The sequence below is a fragment of the Histoplasma capsulatum genome (assembly GCF_000150115.1).
Source record: "Histoplasma capsulatum G186AR genomic scaffold supercont2.5, whole genome shotgun sequence".
Classification (NCBI taxonomy): Eukaryota; Fungi; Ascomycota; class Eurotiomycetes; order Onygenales; family Ajellomycetaceae; genus Histoplasma; species Histoplasma capsulatum.
In genome coordinates, this window is record NW_025544805.1 from 338,323 (window position 1) to 355,751 (window position 17,429).

Genomic DNA, 17,429 nt, shown 5'->3' on the forward strand with positions numbered 1-17,429 from the left:
AACAGTGGGCAAAAACAACCACTGTATGGAGAAAATTAGTTTGAACTCGGAGGATTGACATTTGAAGCAGAAAATATTGGTGGATATTGTAAGAAAATAGCCGGCTTGGTTCCAGACAATTCCAACGCAATGCGCAAGAGCGGAGCGTGAAAATATCAAAGGGATCAAGTCCCATCATGACGGCTACCGTAATGAGTAATTTTTTCCGTGCCTAGGCCAATGCGGAGGATTTCCGGCACCGGCTTTTCGGAGAACGGAAGTTTGGTGATGTGGGGTATTGGCAAAGTTAGCCGGCTCCATGAAATGATACGAAGCAAGATTGCCCGCATTGGCCACTGGCCAGTAGCGACGCCGATTCCAACGGTAAAGAATCTGGTGATTGTTTGGGGTTACTTCCGATTGCGGGGAAAGCTGAGCCAAAACAACTGCGGAGGAGCAATTTTTAGAGTGGGATGATGATATAGAAAATAATGATACGGCGATACCCCGAATGTTAAACAATGGGTTGTCTGCTGCTCAATCCCTTGAACAAGAAGAGCATTGTCCTTCATCAACTCGATGTTGAGCACTAGACGGCAGGTTGTTTTGTTAGTGTCTAAGAATCAATCGTTGCCGTTGGGATGTGTATTGTTCAACCCACACTCAGTCACCATATCGGCGTGAAATGGGCTTGTTCTTCAGTTGATAAGAAGTCTACTGGCCGAGATTCATGAAGATGAGGGAGCGGGTGTGGGTGGTAATACTTGATGCGCTGCAAATAATCAGTTAGTACTGATCCTGCTCGGGCGTTCAGTCCCAGCGAAGAAAAATTCTTCGTTAGCTGATTTGATTGCTATTTGGGCGCTGAGATTCTTTGAGATGCAGTTTTGAGAAGCTTGTAGGTCTGTCGAGGGGCCTGAGGACCAGCAGCGTGCTGGTCCTCTCCGGGACTACAAGGCGACTGAATGCAAGATAAGACCCCACGAGAGCCATCTCAAACGGCTTCGCGATCATGACTACCGTCTTGCATCCTACATCTGGCTACCTGCGAAGCCGACTGCAGAAGTTCTTCAAACAAGCCTGGACCGTGATGGGGCTCTGCGTTGTCCAAGCGACTGGTCACGTGATACATGACATGGCGTTTGTTGATACGACGCCCCAAGAAGGAAATTGTGAGATTGGATTGGAGACAGGGCGAGGAGGACGGCGGAAGACGAAACACATAAATACAGGTTGGCGTTCCTACAGCTGTCTTACCATAGCGTTATCCATAAACATTGCTACCTACATCAACAACCTTCATATTCAACAATTATATATATTTGCTCTCTGCGGAGCTTTACTCTACCAACCAAGCGCTGTTCTCTTCATCTCCCAGTCAGCCAGCCATATATTATAAACCACCATTACGCCTTCAATAGTTCCCAATATCGTCATTGTTTAGTATAATCTGGTCTCACCCTATTAAGGGCAACTATCAGTGAAGACTACCAGCAACCATGATACACTCAAGGTCCAAACACGGGACCCGAAAAGTCTCACCTCCAGGGCCAAGTTACATGAATGAGGAACAGATTGGTCGGTAGTCCTTCATTCTCGTTCCCCTCCCAGCTTACCATAGCTATGGGCATTGTATCCACATGAGATAGCGGTTGTTTATATCTTCGCATGTCCCCTACGCTCCAGTTAAGGAGCTACCTAGCCACGAATGCTAACCTGTTTCTTACCAAATAGCGACGTATCTGAAGGACCTACGAACCAATAGGCCCCCCCGTCCCAATGGATCTCGACCCTTTCCTACCAAGGACATCTCATCGAGCCAAAGACTCAGGAGCGATCTACCGCCCCGTGCATCGTCAGCACTTTCCATGAACATTGACTCAGAAAACCATCGTGTTTGCTCCCTCGAGCCCTATCAGCGCTCAGCGAGTGCTCTATCACACCACAGAAAAAACTCAACACTTTCCAATGGAAGTGTATCTACTGAACAATCGTTGGAAGAAGAGCCGGAACAATCGTATGATTTATCAAGAAGTCTCTCTCCAGCAGCGAGTGTTAGGTCGACGACGGGAACATACAGAGTACGGGGCCAGAGATGGATGGAACGGGAGGAAGCACGGTCGTTACGGCAAGCTTTGGAAGAAATGGACTTCCGAGATGATGAAAAGCGGTTGCATGCTGCAGCCCAGGAGGAAGCTACGCAATTGGTATTCAGTCACCAGACCTCCGGCTTTCCAAAGCTTAATCCACATGCTCCCTACCTGAACCCTGACCTAATTGCCACCAATCAATTTCGTCAGCATCTGAAAAAAGGCGCGTATGCACGAAGTCAGAGTATGAATACCTCTGAAGAACGGAGTCAGTGTGTTTCCCAGTCAAGAAGCCACAGATCTGCATCGGATAGCTCATCGAACGGGGGTCGTACAGGCAGAGAAAGCCCCGAGTTCCAAAGGCGTGTGGACCCAACCGGGTCCAATCTTTCGCCAAAGATAGTCGAAGTTCCAGAGGATAATGAAACCATCTCGGTCACAAAAAACGGAACTCTGACCCAAAAACCGAGGGTTAATTTTGCCTTGGAAACGGATAATTCCAATTCCCCAAAGACAGTCGTACAGAGGAAAGCCAGTCCGAGGACGAGGATTGCCAGTAACGATTCAGCGAAGGGCATTTTCCGAAATCCAGAAGATCAAATATACGAGGAACCACAGGAGGACGGGGCACCAAATAATGTTGAGACCACGGACACTGCACCACCGAGCTCAGCTTTGAAAGTTAAGCCTCGAAATTCGTTGCCTCGAGGCACTCGACCATTTCCCAAGAAATACCCTCCTGAGAGCAAGAAATCTGTATTCGACATTCATAAGAACCCACCGTCACAAGCGAGGAATCCTGTTTATACAGAAAATCCATCTCCCTCACCCACTGCCAATAGTAACCCAAAGGGTGATGACACGCTCCAAACTAAAGATGGTAAAGAAATCCGTGGTGACGACATCCGCGCAGCAACGAGCATGCGACTCAAGGATCGTAGTAGTAAACTACCTATGCCAACCGTTGTTAGTGATCGTCCTGGCCGTCCAATTGTGAGCTTCGACCCATCTTGGAGAATCAAATCGCAGAGCAATTCTCCCAGAGACTCTCCCCGAAATAGCCTTGTTGGATCCATAAAGGAACCAGCCGTAGAGGTTACACCTCCTCCAGGGAATGTGGTACCCGCTATCAAAGTTTCGGATGATCCTCCAGCTCCAGTCATCAACGTTTGCGGAGACGATTCAGCGGCGTTAACCGTCTCATCCTCCGGGGCCCCAACAATTGCTGAGATGAAGGCTGCGGAGGAGAAGCCCCGACCATTACCAAACCCCAGCGCGAGCCAAAATGGGAAGCAGAACCAGAGGAATTCGAGAGGTTCGTCTACAAACCGCTGGTATACTCCTTATACCCGAACTGGCGTTCCGACCGCTTCCTGCTCCGCTTGCGGGCTACCCATAGCCGGCCGCATCGTAACGGCCTGTGGATCCCGTTTCCATGCTGAATGTTTTTCATGTCATCATTGCCACACCCCACTTGAGTGTGTCGCCTTCTACCAGGAACCTGAAGGTAAACGAGCCGAAAGGCTCGCGGATGCCGACTCCAACGACGAAGAAGCCAATGCTCTGAGATTCTACTGCCACCTAGATTTCCACGAGCTTTTCAGCCCACGGTGCAAGAGCTGCAAGACGCCTATAGAAGGCGAGGTTGTCGTCGCATGTGGGGCGGAGTGGCATGTCGGGCACTTCTTTTGTGCCGAATGCGGTGACCCCTTCACACCGACTACCCCGTTCGTGGAACATGCTGGATATGCGTGGTGCGTCCGTTGTCATTCTAAGCGAACTGCCTCCCGCTGTCAGGGGTGCAAGCAGCTTGTGCTCGACGATCTTGTGGTCACTGCTCTGGGTGGGGAGTGGCATGAGAAGTGTTTCGTGTGCAGCGAGTGTAGCGGCAGCTTCGGGCCTGAAGGGCGCTTTTTCGTCAGGGAAGGGAAACAGAGATTCACGAAGAACGGGCGACCGATTATTGGCTCCACCGACGCAGCTGTGTGCGAAACTTGCGAGGGCCGAAGACTGAAGGCTTAATTACCTTTTGATGAATTTTTCTTCTTCTTCTTCTTTTTTTTTTCTAGGTCAACACAACCGCTGCGGAATACAAAAATCTTGGTTCGAAGGTTAAAGCAGCCTTGTCGACAGACACCCTGCTTGGGGAAGATTGTTGGCTCTGTTCTGCTCTGAAACCCTGCGCCATGCTGAGCGCAAATCGGTATGAATTTTGGGTCCTTCTGATGAATTAGCATGACTATCATCGTGAGCGTTGTTTTTTGAAGGGGATGTATTCGGTCTTCTTGATTTCTGGGTTTGCTTTGTGTTCTTCGCGTGCTGTCATTAGTTTTGTTTGTCATTTTCTAAAGCTGAGCTCCAATCTTTGGCGCTATGTGAATATGATACAGGAGGTGGTGGCTGCGAACAGATTTAATTTTGATGGATATAATTGTGGGAATTTTGACAATGTTTTTTTTTTATATATAGCTATCATTGTTGCCAGTTCTTGTATTGCTCATTCACCAAGAGTTCGTGCCTGAAATTTCAAGTATCAACGGGATTCGTCCTTGATGCTGCTTGTTTCAACGGTACTGAATTATCAAAGAGGCTCCTTTTTCCGGGGTTTGCAGTCGCAGCCACCCGTTCTTAAGTGTGTCTATTTAAGTCAAAATCGAAGCTTGCACCATCTTTCTTCAAAATGGCCTTAAAACACGGTATCTTCATTTTTCAAATATGTGCAAAACTGCCGATGATGGTCTTGGCACGTCATGGCCATTGCGGATCCTCCATTCTCCTCCATACTGCGACATATTTCTTGCCGTTATTTCTTGTGACTTTCTTCCCTTCCTCCGTCTCCTCCATCATAATCCTAACGCACGGATCTTGCTCTAACTCGTCATCGCCAACTCTCTCAAATAGCTCTTTCACAGTGTTTATCTGCCCCTCCTCCCCCGCCCCCTCTTCGTCCCCATCCCCAACATCAAAATGGCTGACCATCCACCTATGCAACTCCTCCACATCGGTGATTGTATACAGCTTCCCACCCGGCCGGAGAACATATGCGTACTCCGCGTTTAGCGATGACGACACAATCCGCGCCTTGTGCTTGCGGGTTTTAAAATGCGGATCTGGGAAGCAAATGAAAATAGCAGATAGTTGGTGGCGGGTGAAGAAATTCGGCAGGAATTTCATGGTGTTTGTGCGTATCGCGGAGATATTTTGGTAGCTCGCTTGTGACGACGGCGACAATGAGGGCGGGTCCGGAGAGAGTGGCTGTGATTGGGATTGCGGCGATGGGTCCGCAGGAACAGCTGCTGTTGGTGGAGAATTTGAGGGTAGTTGTGCTGGAGGCGTTGATGGTGTGTGCTCGGTGGGCAAGGGAGGAGCGGGACGTTGTGCGCGGAGCGCGCGAATGCGGTCCGTCACGTACTCGAGGACTTGAGCGCGGAGCTCCATACCTGTGCCATTACTGTTAGGACTGAACGGTGTGCAACTTGGTTTTATTCGAATGCGAGATACTCACCAACCATCAATGTATCAGGCATTAAGGGGGCCAGGGCGACTAGCAGCCCTCCAAACCCGCATCCAATATCCGCTATTTCCACATCTTTTGTTAGGCGCCGTGTGCCGCTCAAATTCACATTATTCGGATTTGGGACTACAAACGCAGGGTAATGCGTTGACCAATCCATATGCGCTGGGCTGATTGGGCTGGATAGGTAGATTAAATAGGTCAGCCTCCCCCAGCATTGAAGTTTTGCGCCTCGTGAGATTTTTGGTAGGCTACTTACTATGATAATCGATGATCTGAAAACGGGTTCGCATGAGCCCGCTGCCGGTATAGTCTTTTCTTGGGGAGCTGGACCTCGCCACTCCGAATCTGTTGTTCTTGAGTTTCGCGGTACTCCCTGCGCTTCTGGCGCTTGCTAGGTTGCATGGATGCCATTTCCAGTGTTATTTCTGCGATTTGTCTCCGCGCTTTTGCATAGCCCAAAAAAAAGATTTCTCCCCGCAACAATGGAAGGAGGAGCCCGCAGCGGAGATGGGTGATTTTCGGTAGATAGAAGCGTTGAAATATGGATATAGCTTCTGATATATTCTAATCCTAGGAATCAGGCCAATTGAACCCGGACCCTGCATCCCGCTTGGCTATCCGGAATATAGCATCGGTGGTCATCATGAAATCTTATCTTGGGTGTTGATCTTGTAGTTAGTTGTCACGTGGTGCGTTTCTTATCTGATTGGATCTACATCTTCACCTCTTTTGGAATCTACATCCCCGCATATGTCCCGTCCCTTTGTAACTAAGTCCGACAAGCGATAGACGCATCTGCGCCCCGTCGTTCCCGATGTGCGGAGTTTGATCATGTCCACATCCTCCCCGCCCCAGCCCTCCAGCCCCATCCTCCTCCCAACCACTCCTGGCGACTTAACGACAGAACATCTCTCTCCCTTCATCACCACATCCTCATCGCCATCTACCCCGGTACCATCAACAGCACCCGCAGATGCATCCGAAGCGTCAACAACACCGCCCTTCAAATTCCCTGCAACCTACTCTTTCCCGCCTTTCTTCACCCTCCAACCAAACACCACAACCCGCCTGTCTCAGTTCCAAAAATGGTCGGCGTTAATCCAGTCCTGGTGCCGTCATCATCGCCTCTATCGCCTCTCACTCATAGATACCATTGACTCTCCACTTTTCCATAATGCGGATATACATAGGCGGCTTAGTCTGGCAGATGCAAGGACTGTTGTTGATTGGATGGTTCGTGGAGAAGGAGGTGGTCGAAGGGCCGAATGGGTTGGTGGAGAGTCTGGGGGAAAGGCGGTGGCATGGATATGGTGGAGGACACCTGAAGAATGGGCCAGTGTTTTGGCGGATTGGGTATGCTCTCGTTGTTGTCTCCTGAGCCTCTCCCTTTTTGGAACCCGTTTGGGGATTCGGTGTTCGCTAATTACGTGATGTTACTCATAGGTGGAAGAAACTGCCCAGAAAAATACTGTCCTTACGCTTTATGAGCTGATGGAAGGGGAGGCCACAGTTTCGCAAGGTCTGTTATTTTCTTTTCCCTGTTCTATAAACCGCTTCGAGCCTTAGAATCAGGTCTGATCAGTATGCTCATTTCAAGTGAAATTCTCTAGAATTCCATGGCATGGATCCCGACGTTCTATCGAAGTCGCTTAATGTTCTAGTCAAGAGAGGTAAAGCGCAAGTATTTGGCAGCGAAGATTCACAGGGCGTTAAATTCTTCTGAGAGTTGCCATGCGTCGTGAGGTAGAAACAACACGCGCGCCCGTTATCCATCATGTTGCAAGGAGATATATCTCGACCCCGCTTAACGTTACAAAAGCTACGAACAGGAGAGCTGGAAATGCCCAACATAAGCTTGCCTTATGGAAAAGAATATAGAGCAAAAAAATACAAGCTGCAGAAATCCTGACGAAATTGAAAAATGCTACATCGCTTTCCATGCGAAACCACCACAGAAACAAAAAACAAAGATAACGCCTTGCCACGCCCAAACTATTCACACGGGCATACGCTATATATTGTGCCACACATTATCGAAATCATGCAAACTAAGTGTCGGTCATCTGAACATCTTCAACCAGTTCTAGAGAATCGTCCATCCGCCATTCCTGCGCCATGGCAATATTCAATAACCAATCCGGACGAACAATCTTGGGAATCTTCTTCGCACTCAACACCATGTTCCTGAACTTGGGCCATAATCTCACGTGGTTTTTTTCAGTGCCGCTGATTAGATATATTTCATCAAAACTTGGCGCCCCGTCGTTTTCCTTGTTTTCACCACTGCGACGTCGATTTGGCAAAGTGATACCAGATCGACCACGGAACAGAAAACATTGGCCACCATTGGTTTCGATGATGGATTTGAATGCGTCAAAGCCACCAGGAATGGTTTCAACGCAGTATATTATCCTGCCATCGAGCAGTTGGTTCTTGTTTTCAAGCGCTTTAAGCCTAGCTTTCTCTAATGAGAAGTTATATTTCTTCTCAGACCTAGGGTCCCGTAGAAGGAATTCGTTCGGGTTCAATAATTGGTTCTGCTCGAGGCACGCGGCTACGAAATCTGCATTGAGGATAACGGGTGCGTAGGCAATGGCATTGACAAATTTATGCGTTCGCAAGACAGAAGGGGCGGCTAGATGTGTACATTTACTCGCGTCTTGAACAATATGGATACCTAGATTGCGTAGTTTACGCTGTGTAAATTTGAGTGGTTAGCTGAAACAGATCCCGTTGATAACTCGTTACCATCCTAACACCACCCGAAGGAAGGATGCCACAAACTCTGTCTGACTCCTCCGATTTTAGATCCCCCACCCATTTTCGATAGCCAGTGAGCAAAAGATGCATAACAATAGGAACCGGTGCCTGCTTCAGCTTTTTGACACCATTTGTATCTTCGGCGTCTGTTTCATCTTGCGGATCTATGGACCTCTTGCGAGAAATAACTTTATCATTAGGATCGCTCCTCCTGCGACCACCATAAATAACCCCACCAGCACGTTTTTTTTCCTTCTCGTATAGAGCGATATCTGGCGCAATTTCTTGTAATCGTGCCGCGGCTACATCTTTGGATTTTCGACTTCCCGTCGTTGAAGGGGTAGCGTTCTCCTTGCCTTCTGCAATGAATTTCGAAACCCGTGGGGTCTGAAGATGGGCGCCCCGAACCCCGATTAAAGATTGGTTGCGTTTGGATGCCCTGGGAGTTCCTTTCGTACGAGCCGGATGGGTTGTATTTTCCTTGATAGGTTCTAAGACTTCTGAATCACGATTGCTTGAAAGATTGTTATCCTTCGGGCGCATGACTGCGGATGGGGCTTTCCCATGCGGAACCGCAATATCTTCGGGGAAGAAATGTTCTTCAATGGCAAACCGATCAATTTTAGTTTGGCCAACGATTTCTCCTAGGTTGGTCCGATGCGGGAAATGTGTGTAGCGAGGGTCTGTAACTGTTTGGAGCTGCCACTTAGCGTAGCTCTCTTCGAGCCAGAGGTGATTGATAACGTGAATATTCCACTCCTTTGCTGCGGTGCATTTTTCACTTGTGCCGTGGGCCGTGATCAAGTGGGTATTGTCCTGTTTTAGTGTTTTCGTGCACTCAGCACCGGCAGCAGCGATTAAATTTTCCAGATATATCCGCGCCTCCCCAGCGTAATTGGACAGACTGATCTTGAAGCCATCAAATCCTGGGATTCCATGCCTAGAGAGTGGATAGTGGAGGAGCCGTCGTAACGGGGAGATCCACGAATTATGTGTTATGAGATGAAAGAGCCAAGATAAATTTCCCACGTCTTTGCCAAGTCTTGATGCCACTCTGTACTCCTCCCCTTCACGATAGCGACAAATGTAAAGGTTGGTCTGTCGAACATTGTTTGTAACATGGCCACCGCTCTCTACAATCAAATCTTCAAGACAATTGCGAAGGCGCGCAGCAATCTCTAGGTCCTCCGACAGCATTACAGTCTTTCCCTCGAAAACGTTTAGATCGCTCCGGACTTCCTCGCGCAATGATTTAGGAGAGGGAAGTTTTGGCTCAGGTGTTGACGCGCCAATAATATTTTTATTTTCGGTGATTCGCACAGGAGCGCTATGGCGCAGACGAAGTATCTCTGGATCTGGCAACAAATAGGGACGCTCGTCGATTCTCCTTCCTAACTTAATACAATCATCAAACCTAAAGTAGGAAGTTGGACAATATTCATTAAGCTTGAGAATTGGGTGGGGAAATTGTATTTACCAATGGGGAAGAACTATTTTGATATTTAGCCCTCTATTCAAAATACTGGCGCATTTGTCAGAGTCCATGGACAAAGCCACCAGATGCGTTGTGGTGCGTGTAATTTTGTAGCTGGAAAGCCCTCCCATCGCCAAAACCGCCCCAAAAATGGCATCCTGATCACCCTCTGGAATATCCACGCAAGAGACAACAACATCATTTAGGAAGAGCCTTGGGTCCGGGTTATAATTTCGAGGGTTTACGAGTTTGTTTCTCGAAATTGACGCATTCACCCATTGGGGTTTGACTACTGGGATCAACGCGTCGCAAGCTGCATCATGGCCAGGAAAATCAATGGTGGAAGACACAACATGAGTAAATTCGTGGACGGACGGTAACGATGCCGGTAATCGGTGGAGAGTGACCTCACCCCCATGATTCTGGATGGCAGCTGATAGCTAAACCGATGTTAGCGACTTGCGACGAGGGGTGACATGCTGACCTTTACCTGGGCAGTGTTCTCAAGTTCGTTTATGTTTGAACAGATAATACAAATCCTGCACTGGGAGAACAGCTTTTGCTCGTCTTGTAGTTGTGTATCCGGCATATTGGCTATTCATCAGGTCAAAGGCACTTTTTCGTGTGTCGACATTACTTGAATGTAAGATGTTGTTTGAACGCGAACCCTTAACTACCGAACGCGACATGGCTGACGCAAAATCACATGACGTTCCTCCATGTCCATAGTAAGTGAGGCTGAACCTGGTTGGTTGTTGTCTATCGTTGAGGGTTTGGATTGGTTCGTCCCCTCTACTAGCAGCATGGCGCTGGTGGTGATTGAGCTCTTTTGCCTCAGTGGCCTAACTAGCGAAGCGAATATTAGTGTGTGGGGGATCAGGGAAGGATTGGGCTTGTGTAGGACCTCCAACACTCCACTCCTTTATTGCACATACATAGAACAAATTCACTAATACAATATGATCTGATTGGCCACTGTATCACAGCAACATCCATGTAGTGCACAGAGAACAGAGGCTCCTGCAAAAAGTTTTGACTTGCGCTAAGAATTTAAGCTGAAATTCTGATACTTGCATTAAGTATTGCTGTTCCATCTCTTAATGAAAAGGATAGGGAGCCAATGCCCCTGCCCACTAACTCACAGCCCAAATCCCAGGTGGTGTGGCCTGAAGATTCAATACACTTAGTAAGGTCCTAATCTTGCACCATATCAAAGTCAATGCAAAAGTTCATCATGATGCAAAAAAGCTGACAAACCCTCACTTCATTGAAACTCTATGAACTAGTGTATACTCCACACAAATCCACACATCATCACTACATCTCTTGATCCCTCTCAATGATGCTGATTTTTCTTATTTTGCAAGGCTCTAATCCTTAACCCTAATTCGAATCCCCTAATCTAATCTAATCCTCTGATGCAGGAATGAGAGTGTATTAGATAATATATGTAACTAGTTAGTTAACTGGTTAGTTAATATTAGACCACTAGGGCAAAAGAGCTCAATCACCACCAGCGCCATGGTGGCATAGAGGGCACGAATCACCCAACCCAATCCCCCCAACAGTTAAGTGTGTAGCGTACGTAACGCATTTCACCACGAACTCGCGCACATGACGACCTCGCGCACTAAGTCATGTGATATAGCGAGTTTGAAGAATGCCAATTAAAAAAGCGCAATTTCAACCTCATACACTCAATGGTGGATGGGGTCCCTCTGGGCAGCAGCTGCTTACAACTGATTCAACACCTATTACTTCTATAGTTCTTGAATAGCTCTCTCTGATATGTACAATCTTTTTTCTTTTCTTTCTTTTCTCGTCTTTCTTTTCTACTCCAGTTGTACAGAGCCTGTGTTCAACATCTAGACATAACTTGCACCTCTATGTTGGTGTCTAGTAACATGGTGAAGCTAAGCAAGCCAATCATAAGGGGCTATTAAATAGAGTTTTATATCACATGACTTAGTGCGCCAGTCCGTGGTCAAATACGTCAGGGCTGGAAAAATAGCTCTGAGGTGCTAGCATTGCATCATGGCATGGTGCAAAAGTTCATTGTGGTGTTGATGGTGGTTGAACTTTTGCACCACAATGAACTTAGTACGGACTAGTGGATAATAACTCCAGTAGATAGATGTCCAACAGTAATCTGATCACTATTACATGAACAGGCCAACGGGGGTGTGTTTTGAATGAGAAAGTGGTGTCAAGTTAGTTGGTCTGGGAGAAGCCGATTGTCTCCTGGGTGCCATTGATGTATTAAAGTATATCACACGGACGCCTAACTAACTAAACTGGGGTGTCAAATAATTGAGAATTCGTGCCTGCTAAAGCTTGCAGCTTCAAGGATTCCACATTTAACCCATACTCCCAATAACAAGTTTTTAAAATATAACAGCATCCCTGATGATAGACTTCCGGCATTAGCGTGAGGTATGCAACTTTTTTTACCTGTAATCCTCCCTTGCACTGATCCATACCAAGACCCAATAGCCTTGAGCCTGTCAAGCCTCTATTTAATGGCTCTCTATGTCGTGTAGCCAGGGCCTAGAAGCCAAGATGGCAGTTATTTTGGTGAAACGTATGCAAGTGTCCTGATTTTCATGAACAGCAGTGGCCTGGAGTAAGAGATTGAGTTCATTGGCTGCGCAATATTTGGCTACTGCTTTGAAGTCCGTGGAGCACTTGAAGAAATGGATATAAGATGTACTTGGGTAGAGTTATAACCAGATAAAATGTAACTGTAAACTCGGATTTAATCAGATAAAAATGATATCATGAGTTTTTTTTTTTTCAATTAAAGACGTAAAACACAAGCTGCGCCAAATGTATTCCTCAGTTTTCACTGGCCGCAACGGCCGTCGCCGCTCTTGCCTGAGCCTGGCTTTGTAGAAACAGCCTATACTCTTGCTGTGCACTGTCTTTCTCCAACTGTTTCTGAATGATACTCAATGAGGAATCAACCCTCGCAGCTTGGATTCTCGACATCATTCTTGTCACAGCCTGTTTTCGTGCGGCTGTCTGTTGAAGTGCAGGGAATTTATTTTCTTCGGTAATCAACCTATTTTCTGCAATCACCCTTCGATTGTTCTCCTCATGCATCTCGCGGGAAGTTTTGATTGTTCCGTCATTGAAGAGGTGTGCTACAATAGGACCTTCGGGAGCACCATTGAACTGAAGCGTGATCGAGTTACGGACTTCTTCGAGATCAGTGTGGGGTGGATGCGGGCGCGTGCCTCTGTAGTACTTTAATTATAAACGGAACAGATGGGTGCTTAGTCTCGTATGTCCTACCGAATCAGTCTAATCTCCTGGAATGGAAATTGAACCTGTAAAGAACATCAGCTATGAATCAAAATACAGGAGCACAAATCACTCACATGGGGATTGTTTCCGGCGGCGGTTTGGTAGATGAGGTTTCGGAACTGGAGGGGAACTGCAATCAGCACTTCTGCTGTGGCACTTTGGATCCTGCTAACTGCCATAGGGAGTCTCTTTGATATGTTTTATAGAAGTAAGAAGTAGAATAAAAATGAACAGATGATTTTTGAAACATTGAAGGGAAGCCACACCCCATTATATATCGCTAATTCTGTCAGCTCACGAGCGCTGAGCCGCGAGACCGTGTTAGGCACGCATCACGATGCGATGGACCAAGTGATAAACTGTCAGGCTTGAGGAAGCCGGGTTCAGCCAGAGGCAACCATTGCATGGGTTCTGGCAAATGGAGAGTCCCGAGAATACTATCATCGAGCCAAGGGAATTGCAAAGCATTCTGATTTTGGACGAGCAGGGTCCCAAGGCAGACCGAGAGTGCAAAAGGCTAAGGCCTCTGAAATCCCGGAGACTACGGCGGAAGGTCCCTTTTCTTTTCTTTTTTTTTGGGGCTACTCCCGTAGAAAGGGAACAAGCGAGGCTCCCGAAGGGGCTTGGCGGCGGCTGGCACCAGGTTGAACGCTGCCAAAACAAAACAACGACGACTCTCATTTTCAAGGGAGACCTCTCAATCAATCTTTTCCGAAATGCGTCTTCTCACTGGATCATTACAGCGGCTCACACGAGCACGTTTCCAACCAGTACCTCTGACGTTTTGTCGACAAAACCTTACCATGGCTGCTGGAGAAGCTATCGAAGAACAGAACTTACCACGATATCACGAAAGGCATTATTATCCTGTCAAAATTGGCGAGGTATTCAAAGGCCGTTACCGGGTTATTGCGAAACTCGGATACGGCGCGTATTCCACCGTTTGGCTTGCCTGGGACCAGAGGTTTGCCATCCCATTCATTTCTGAACGAGATTACTGGTGCTTACTTCTTCTCTAGGGCAAAGCAGTACACTTCACTCAAAGTGGGTGTCAGCCAAGATACCGACTCTTCCCCAATTCTTAATGAGATCAATATGCTGCAGCGTTTGAAGCGATTCGCTGAGACCGATCAGCGGGACCTCCCCGGAGTGGGCTTTACTCGTCTTGCAGATGATATCTTTGAAATCGATAGGGCCCCATGTGGCCGACGACACTACTGCATCGCCTCAAAACCCCAAGGCCAGAGTATTCGCGTGTTACAGGAGACATTTCCAAATGCCATGTTACCTAAGCTTCTTGTGAAATCCATCGTACACCGCTTATGGTTTTCTATCAATTGGTTTCATTCAACCTGTGGTGTCATACATACCGGTAGGTTTTCAATGTAGTGGTGGAGCCTTTTGTCACTACTTGACTGATGATACTTTGAGCAGATATTTCACCTCAGAATGTCCTGATGCAACTTGAGGATGATAGCAGCCTCAAGGACATTGAGGACCAAGAGGCGCTGGATCCAAGCATCCCTGTAATTACAACTGATGGAGTGGCTCCAGTTTACAGGTCTCGATCTACCAAGCTGGAGCTCTCAGGCCTCCCAGTCCTTACTGATTTTGGGCAAATGCGCCTTGCTGAAGGGCATATTAATCAGGATTGGTGGATGCCCGATTTATATAGAGCCCCAGAGGTCCTTTTGGGCCTGCCTTGGGAATATCCGGTTGATGTGTGGTCTATTGGTGTCATGGTAAGTACCAGTACTCAGTAGACATGGACCTATCACACTCCATCATAGCTATATCTAACTTAAATTATAAACACAACTAGACACTTGAACTCATGGAAGGGAAGAATTTATTCAGCCCCATTGACCCGGCTAACAACCAATATGTTCTTCCATTAGCCCTGGCACAGTATATTGGATTTCTGGGTCCTCCACCGCTGGAGATGATTCGGAAAAGCCCACTCTTTTCGGCCTATTTTGATGAATTTGGTAAATCCTTCCTTGATATTTACGCTACAAAAACAGTTAAGCTTATTCAAGATCTCTATGTAGGCGACTGGGTGTCTGAACCCCCCATCCCCGAAACCTCTTTTGAGAACTTTGTCACCTCAATCCCACCTGGCGAGGAAAAAGACCAGTTTCTCAGGTTCATACGGAAAATACTAACTTGGGATCCGGAAGTGAGGGCCAATTCGTATGAGCTCATATTCGATGAATGGATGATGAGGCCTCCTTCGGAGGATGATATGGTGTTTTTAAAGAGCCAGATGGGCTATTGAGATGTGTATGTCTAAAAATGTGTATAATATAGATGAATCATATCAGATCATTTCAACTTGACAGTTCAACAGCTAACCCCTTTCCACCCCTTGTCAGCTTCTCTCATCACATTTTAATGGACACCAATTTGAGATCTTGAATTTATATTCATGGATTCCGCGATTCGCAATTCGATATAGTATCTATTATTAGCGTTCCTAGTGTAATTGCTTTTTAAGAAAATCAAAGTTGCATGGCCAATTCCATTCCACTTCATTTGTGCCTCTCAACTCAAATGCCTTCGCGGACAAGAACAGCTCTGTATCTGATCTTTCCTTCCCTGAGATTTTTCATTGCATCCTCCGCGCCAGCTAGAGTCAAGGGGAACTGCATTGTGGTAGGTCCGATGCCCTTAGCTGCACAAAGCTTGAGCAGTTGATGCATACTCCGGCGTGAAGAAACCAGCGACCCTTGAATGCGAATTCCGTTTTGAAGCACAGGAAACAGTGGAATGGAGGATGGGTTGAGGTTGACTGTAATTGGGTATATGGTGCCTCGTTTATCCATCAAAGGAATGAGCCTAATTGAAGGATCGTCAGATAACGTTCAACAAAATCAGTGCAGCTGAAAGAATATTAAAAGGCAGTCCATACGAGTTAAAATCAACCCCAGCATTCCCACAGAGCAGGAGGTGCTTCAAGGGCTTCAATCCCTCCATGGGCTGTCCCGCACGGAATACATGGTACTCGCTGGCACCGTAGTCCATAGCTTCCTGCCTCTTTGCTTCACTGCTCGACAAAACTACCACATGGCTACCAATGGCGGCAGCGAGCTTGATGGCCATGTGTCCGAGGCCTCCGACACCAAGGATCCCAACACGATCTGTTGGCCGCACTCCATATTCTGACAAGATGGTCCATACCGTTCCGCCAGCGCACATCAAGGGAGCGGCGTCAACTGAGTCAATACCATCAGGTATACGAAAGACACAGTCAGAGTTCCACACAGCCCCATGGGCGAAAGTCCCAATATCGAAATCAGAGGTGCCATATTCTCTTTTCTTCTCGCAATACTGGTCCCAACCTGAACATCGTCCTCTCATTAGACATTTCGGCCAGTACGAGCTTAGGGAACTTCTCTTCACAGGCTTATCTCACCTTCCAAGCAGCTTGGGCAAAGTCCGCAGACCTTGCGGAAGTATCCGAGACCAACTCTATCTCCGACTTTCACATTGGTAACGCCAGACCCCGCCTGCCTCACAATCCCGATACCTTCATGACCTAGAACCTGGTCTGCATGCCTGTAATGCTCATCCGTGCCGCACACTCCGGTATGGGTTATCTCAACGTAGACCTCATTGGGCTGCAAAACCCGAGTTGTCCTAGCTGCAACAAGTTTCCCGTCCTTTGAGCCTTTGAGCACGTCGAAAGTGAAGCTCATGTTTAGTAAATTGCCGTTTACGGTCTTGAGGATCAAAGTTTTCGTCGTTATAGATGAATATATGGGAAGGAGAGGAGGATCAATCGAATTGAAAACCGAAATAGCAGCCTTTACACTGAACAGCTTTCATTCAAGCCCAGGCTCTACCTCCCCATATATATATATATATATGGTACGACAACCATAAAAACATGGTCGGGTCGAGCAGAAAGATCTCGCAACGTCCCACTTTCTCAGCCCGTCTAAACTCAGAGGATCCCATTTTCCGGTGCGCGATACGAGATACTCCGTTATAGAAAAGTGGGCTTTTGCTGGAAAAAAGCCATTGCTATTGGTAAGAGGAAATCCACAAATGCCGATTACTAACCAATGCACAGTAACAATGGGTGAGTCAGCCTTGGCGGGAAGGCTATTTCAACATCTCTGGCTGACGAAAAAGAGTTTGGATGGAGCATCAAAAAGCTGGAGCATCTCCCGTTGGTAAATTTCCTCCAGAGCACTGGGTGAAGTGTGGAGTTCCTTCGCCTAGGTTAGTGCCATGCAATTGCCATGCAATTGGCTGACTATCACATTAACTAACTAGACAACCATGTCATCGTGACATC

At 47.3% G+C, this 17,429-nt stretch overlaps 7 protein-coding genes across 7 annotated transcripts; 3 read left to right on the forward strand and 4 right to left on the reverse strand.

Annotated features, from left to right (window-relative positions):
* Nucleotides 1-991: 991 nt before the first annotated feature.
* On the forward strand, nt 992-4,091 carry HCBG_04057 (LIM domain-containing protein; the record flags this gene model as incomplete). The annotated part of the gene is made up of 4 exons (XM_045431106.1): nt 992-1,151; nt 1,474-1,557; nt 1,714-2,313; nt 2,407-4,091. The coding sequence occupies 4 exons, from the start codon at nt 992-994 to the stop codon at nt 4,089-4,091; spliced, it is 2,529 nt and encodes an 842-aa protein (XP_045287659.1).
* A 476-nt stretch (nt 4,092-4,567) lies between these two features.
* On the reverse strand, nt 4,568-6,154 carry HCBG_04058 (tRNA methyltransferase; the record flags this gene model as incomplete). The annotated part of the gene is made up of 3 exons (XM_045431107.1): nt 4,568-5,509; nt 5,575-5,762; nt 5,843-6,154. The coding sequence occupies 3 exons, from the start codon at nt 5,995-5,997 to the stop codon at nt 4,818-4,820; spliced, it is 1,035 nt and encodes a 344-aa protein (XP_045287660.1).
* Nucleotides 6,155-6,417: 263 nt separating this feature from the next.
* Nucleotides 6,418-7,474, forward strand: HCBG_04059 (DUF852 domain-containing protein; the record flags this gene model as incomplete). The annotated part of the gene is made up of 3 exons (XM_045431108.1): nt 6,418-6,939; nt 7,030-7,105; nt 7,197-7,474. 3 exons carry the CDS (start codon nt 6,418-6,420, stop codon nt 7,307-7,309), a joined length of 711 nt encoding a protein of 236 aa, XP_045287661.1.
* Nucleotides 7,475-7,634: 160 nt separating this feature from the next.
* Nucleotides 7,635-10,409, reverse strand: HCBG_04060 (BRCT domain-containing protein; the record flags this gene model as incomplete). Its single annotated transcript, XM_045431109.1, has 4 exons — nt 7,635-8,282; nt 8,371-9,760; nt 9,824-10,260; nt 10,311-10,409. 4 exons carry the CDS (start codon nt 10,407-10,409, stop codon nt 7,635-7,637), a joined length of 2,574 nt encoding a protein of 857 aa, XP_045287662.1.
* Nucleotides 10,410-12,655: 2,246 nt separating this feature from the next.
* Nucleotides 12,656-13,305, reverse strand: HCBG_04061 (uncharacterized protein; the record flags this gene model as incomplete). Its single annotated transcript, XM_045431110.1, has 3 exons — nt 12,656-13,058; nt 13,115-13,149; nt 13,201-13,305. 3 exons carry the CDS (start codon nt 13,303-13,305, stop codon nt 12,656-12,658), a joined length of 543 nt encoding a protein of 180 aa, XP_045287663.1.
* Nucleotides 13,306-13,794: 489 nt separating this feature from the next.
* On the forward strand, nt 13,795-15,404 carry HCBG_04062 (protein kinase; the record flags this gene model as incomplete). The annotated part of the gene is made up of 4 exons (XM_045431111.1): nt 13,795-14,090; nt 14,146-14,498; nt 14,561-14,868; nt 14,949-15,404. The coding sequence occupies 4 exons, from the start codon at nt 13,843-13,845 to the stop codon at nt 15,402-15,404; spliced, it is 1,365 nt and encodes a 454-aa protein (XP_045287664.1).
* Nucleotides 15,405-15,534: 130 nt separating this feature from the next.
* Nucleotides 15,535-17,084, reverse strand: HCBG_04063 (alcohol dehydrogenase; the record flags this gene model as incomplete). Its single annotated transcript, XM_045431112.1, has 3 exons — nt 15,535-15,964; nt 16,038-16,467; nt 16,542-17,084. 3 exons carry the CDS (start codon nt 16,822-16,824, stop codon nt 15,676-15,678), a joined length of 1,002 nt encoding a protein of 333 aa, XP_045287665.1.
* Between the last annotated feature and the right edge of the window lie 345 nt (nt 17,085-17,429).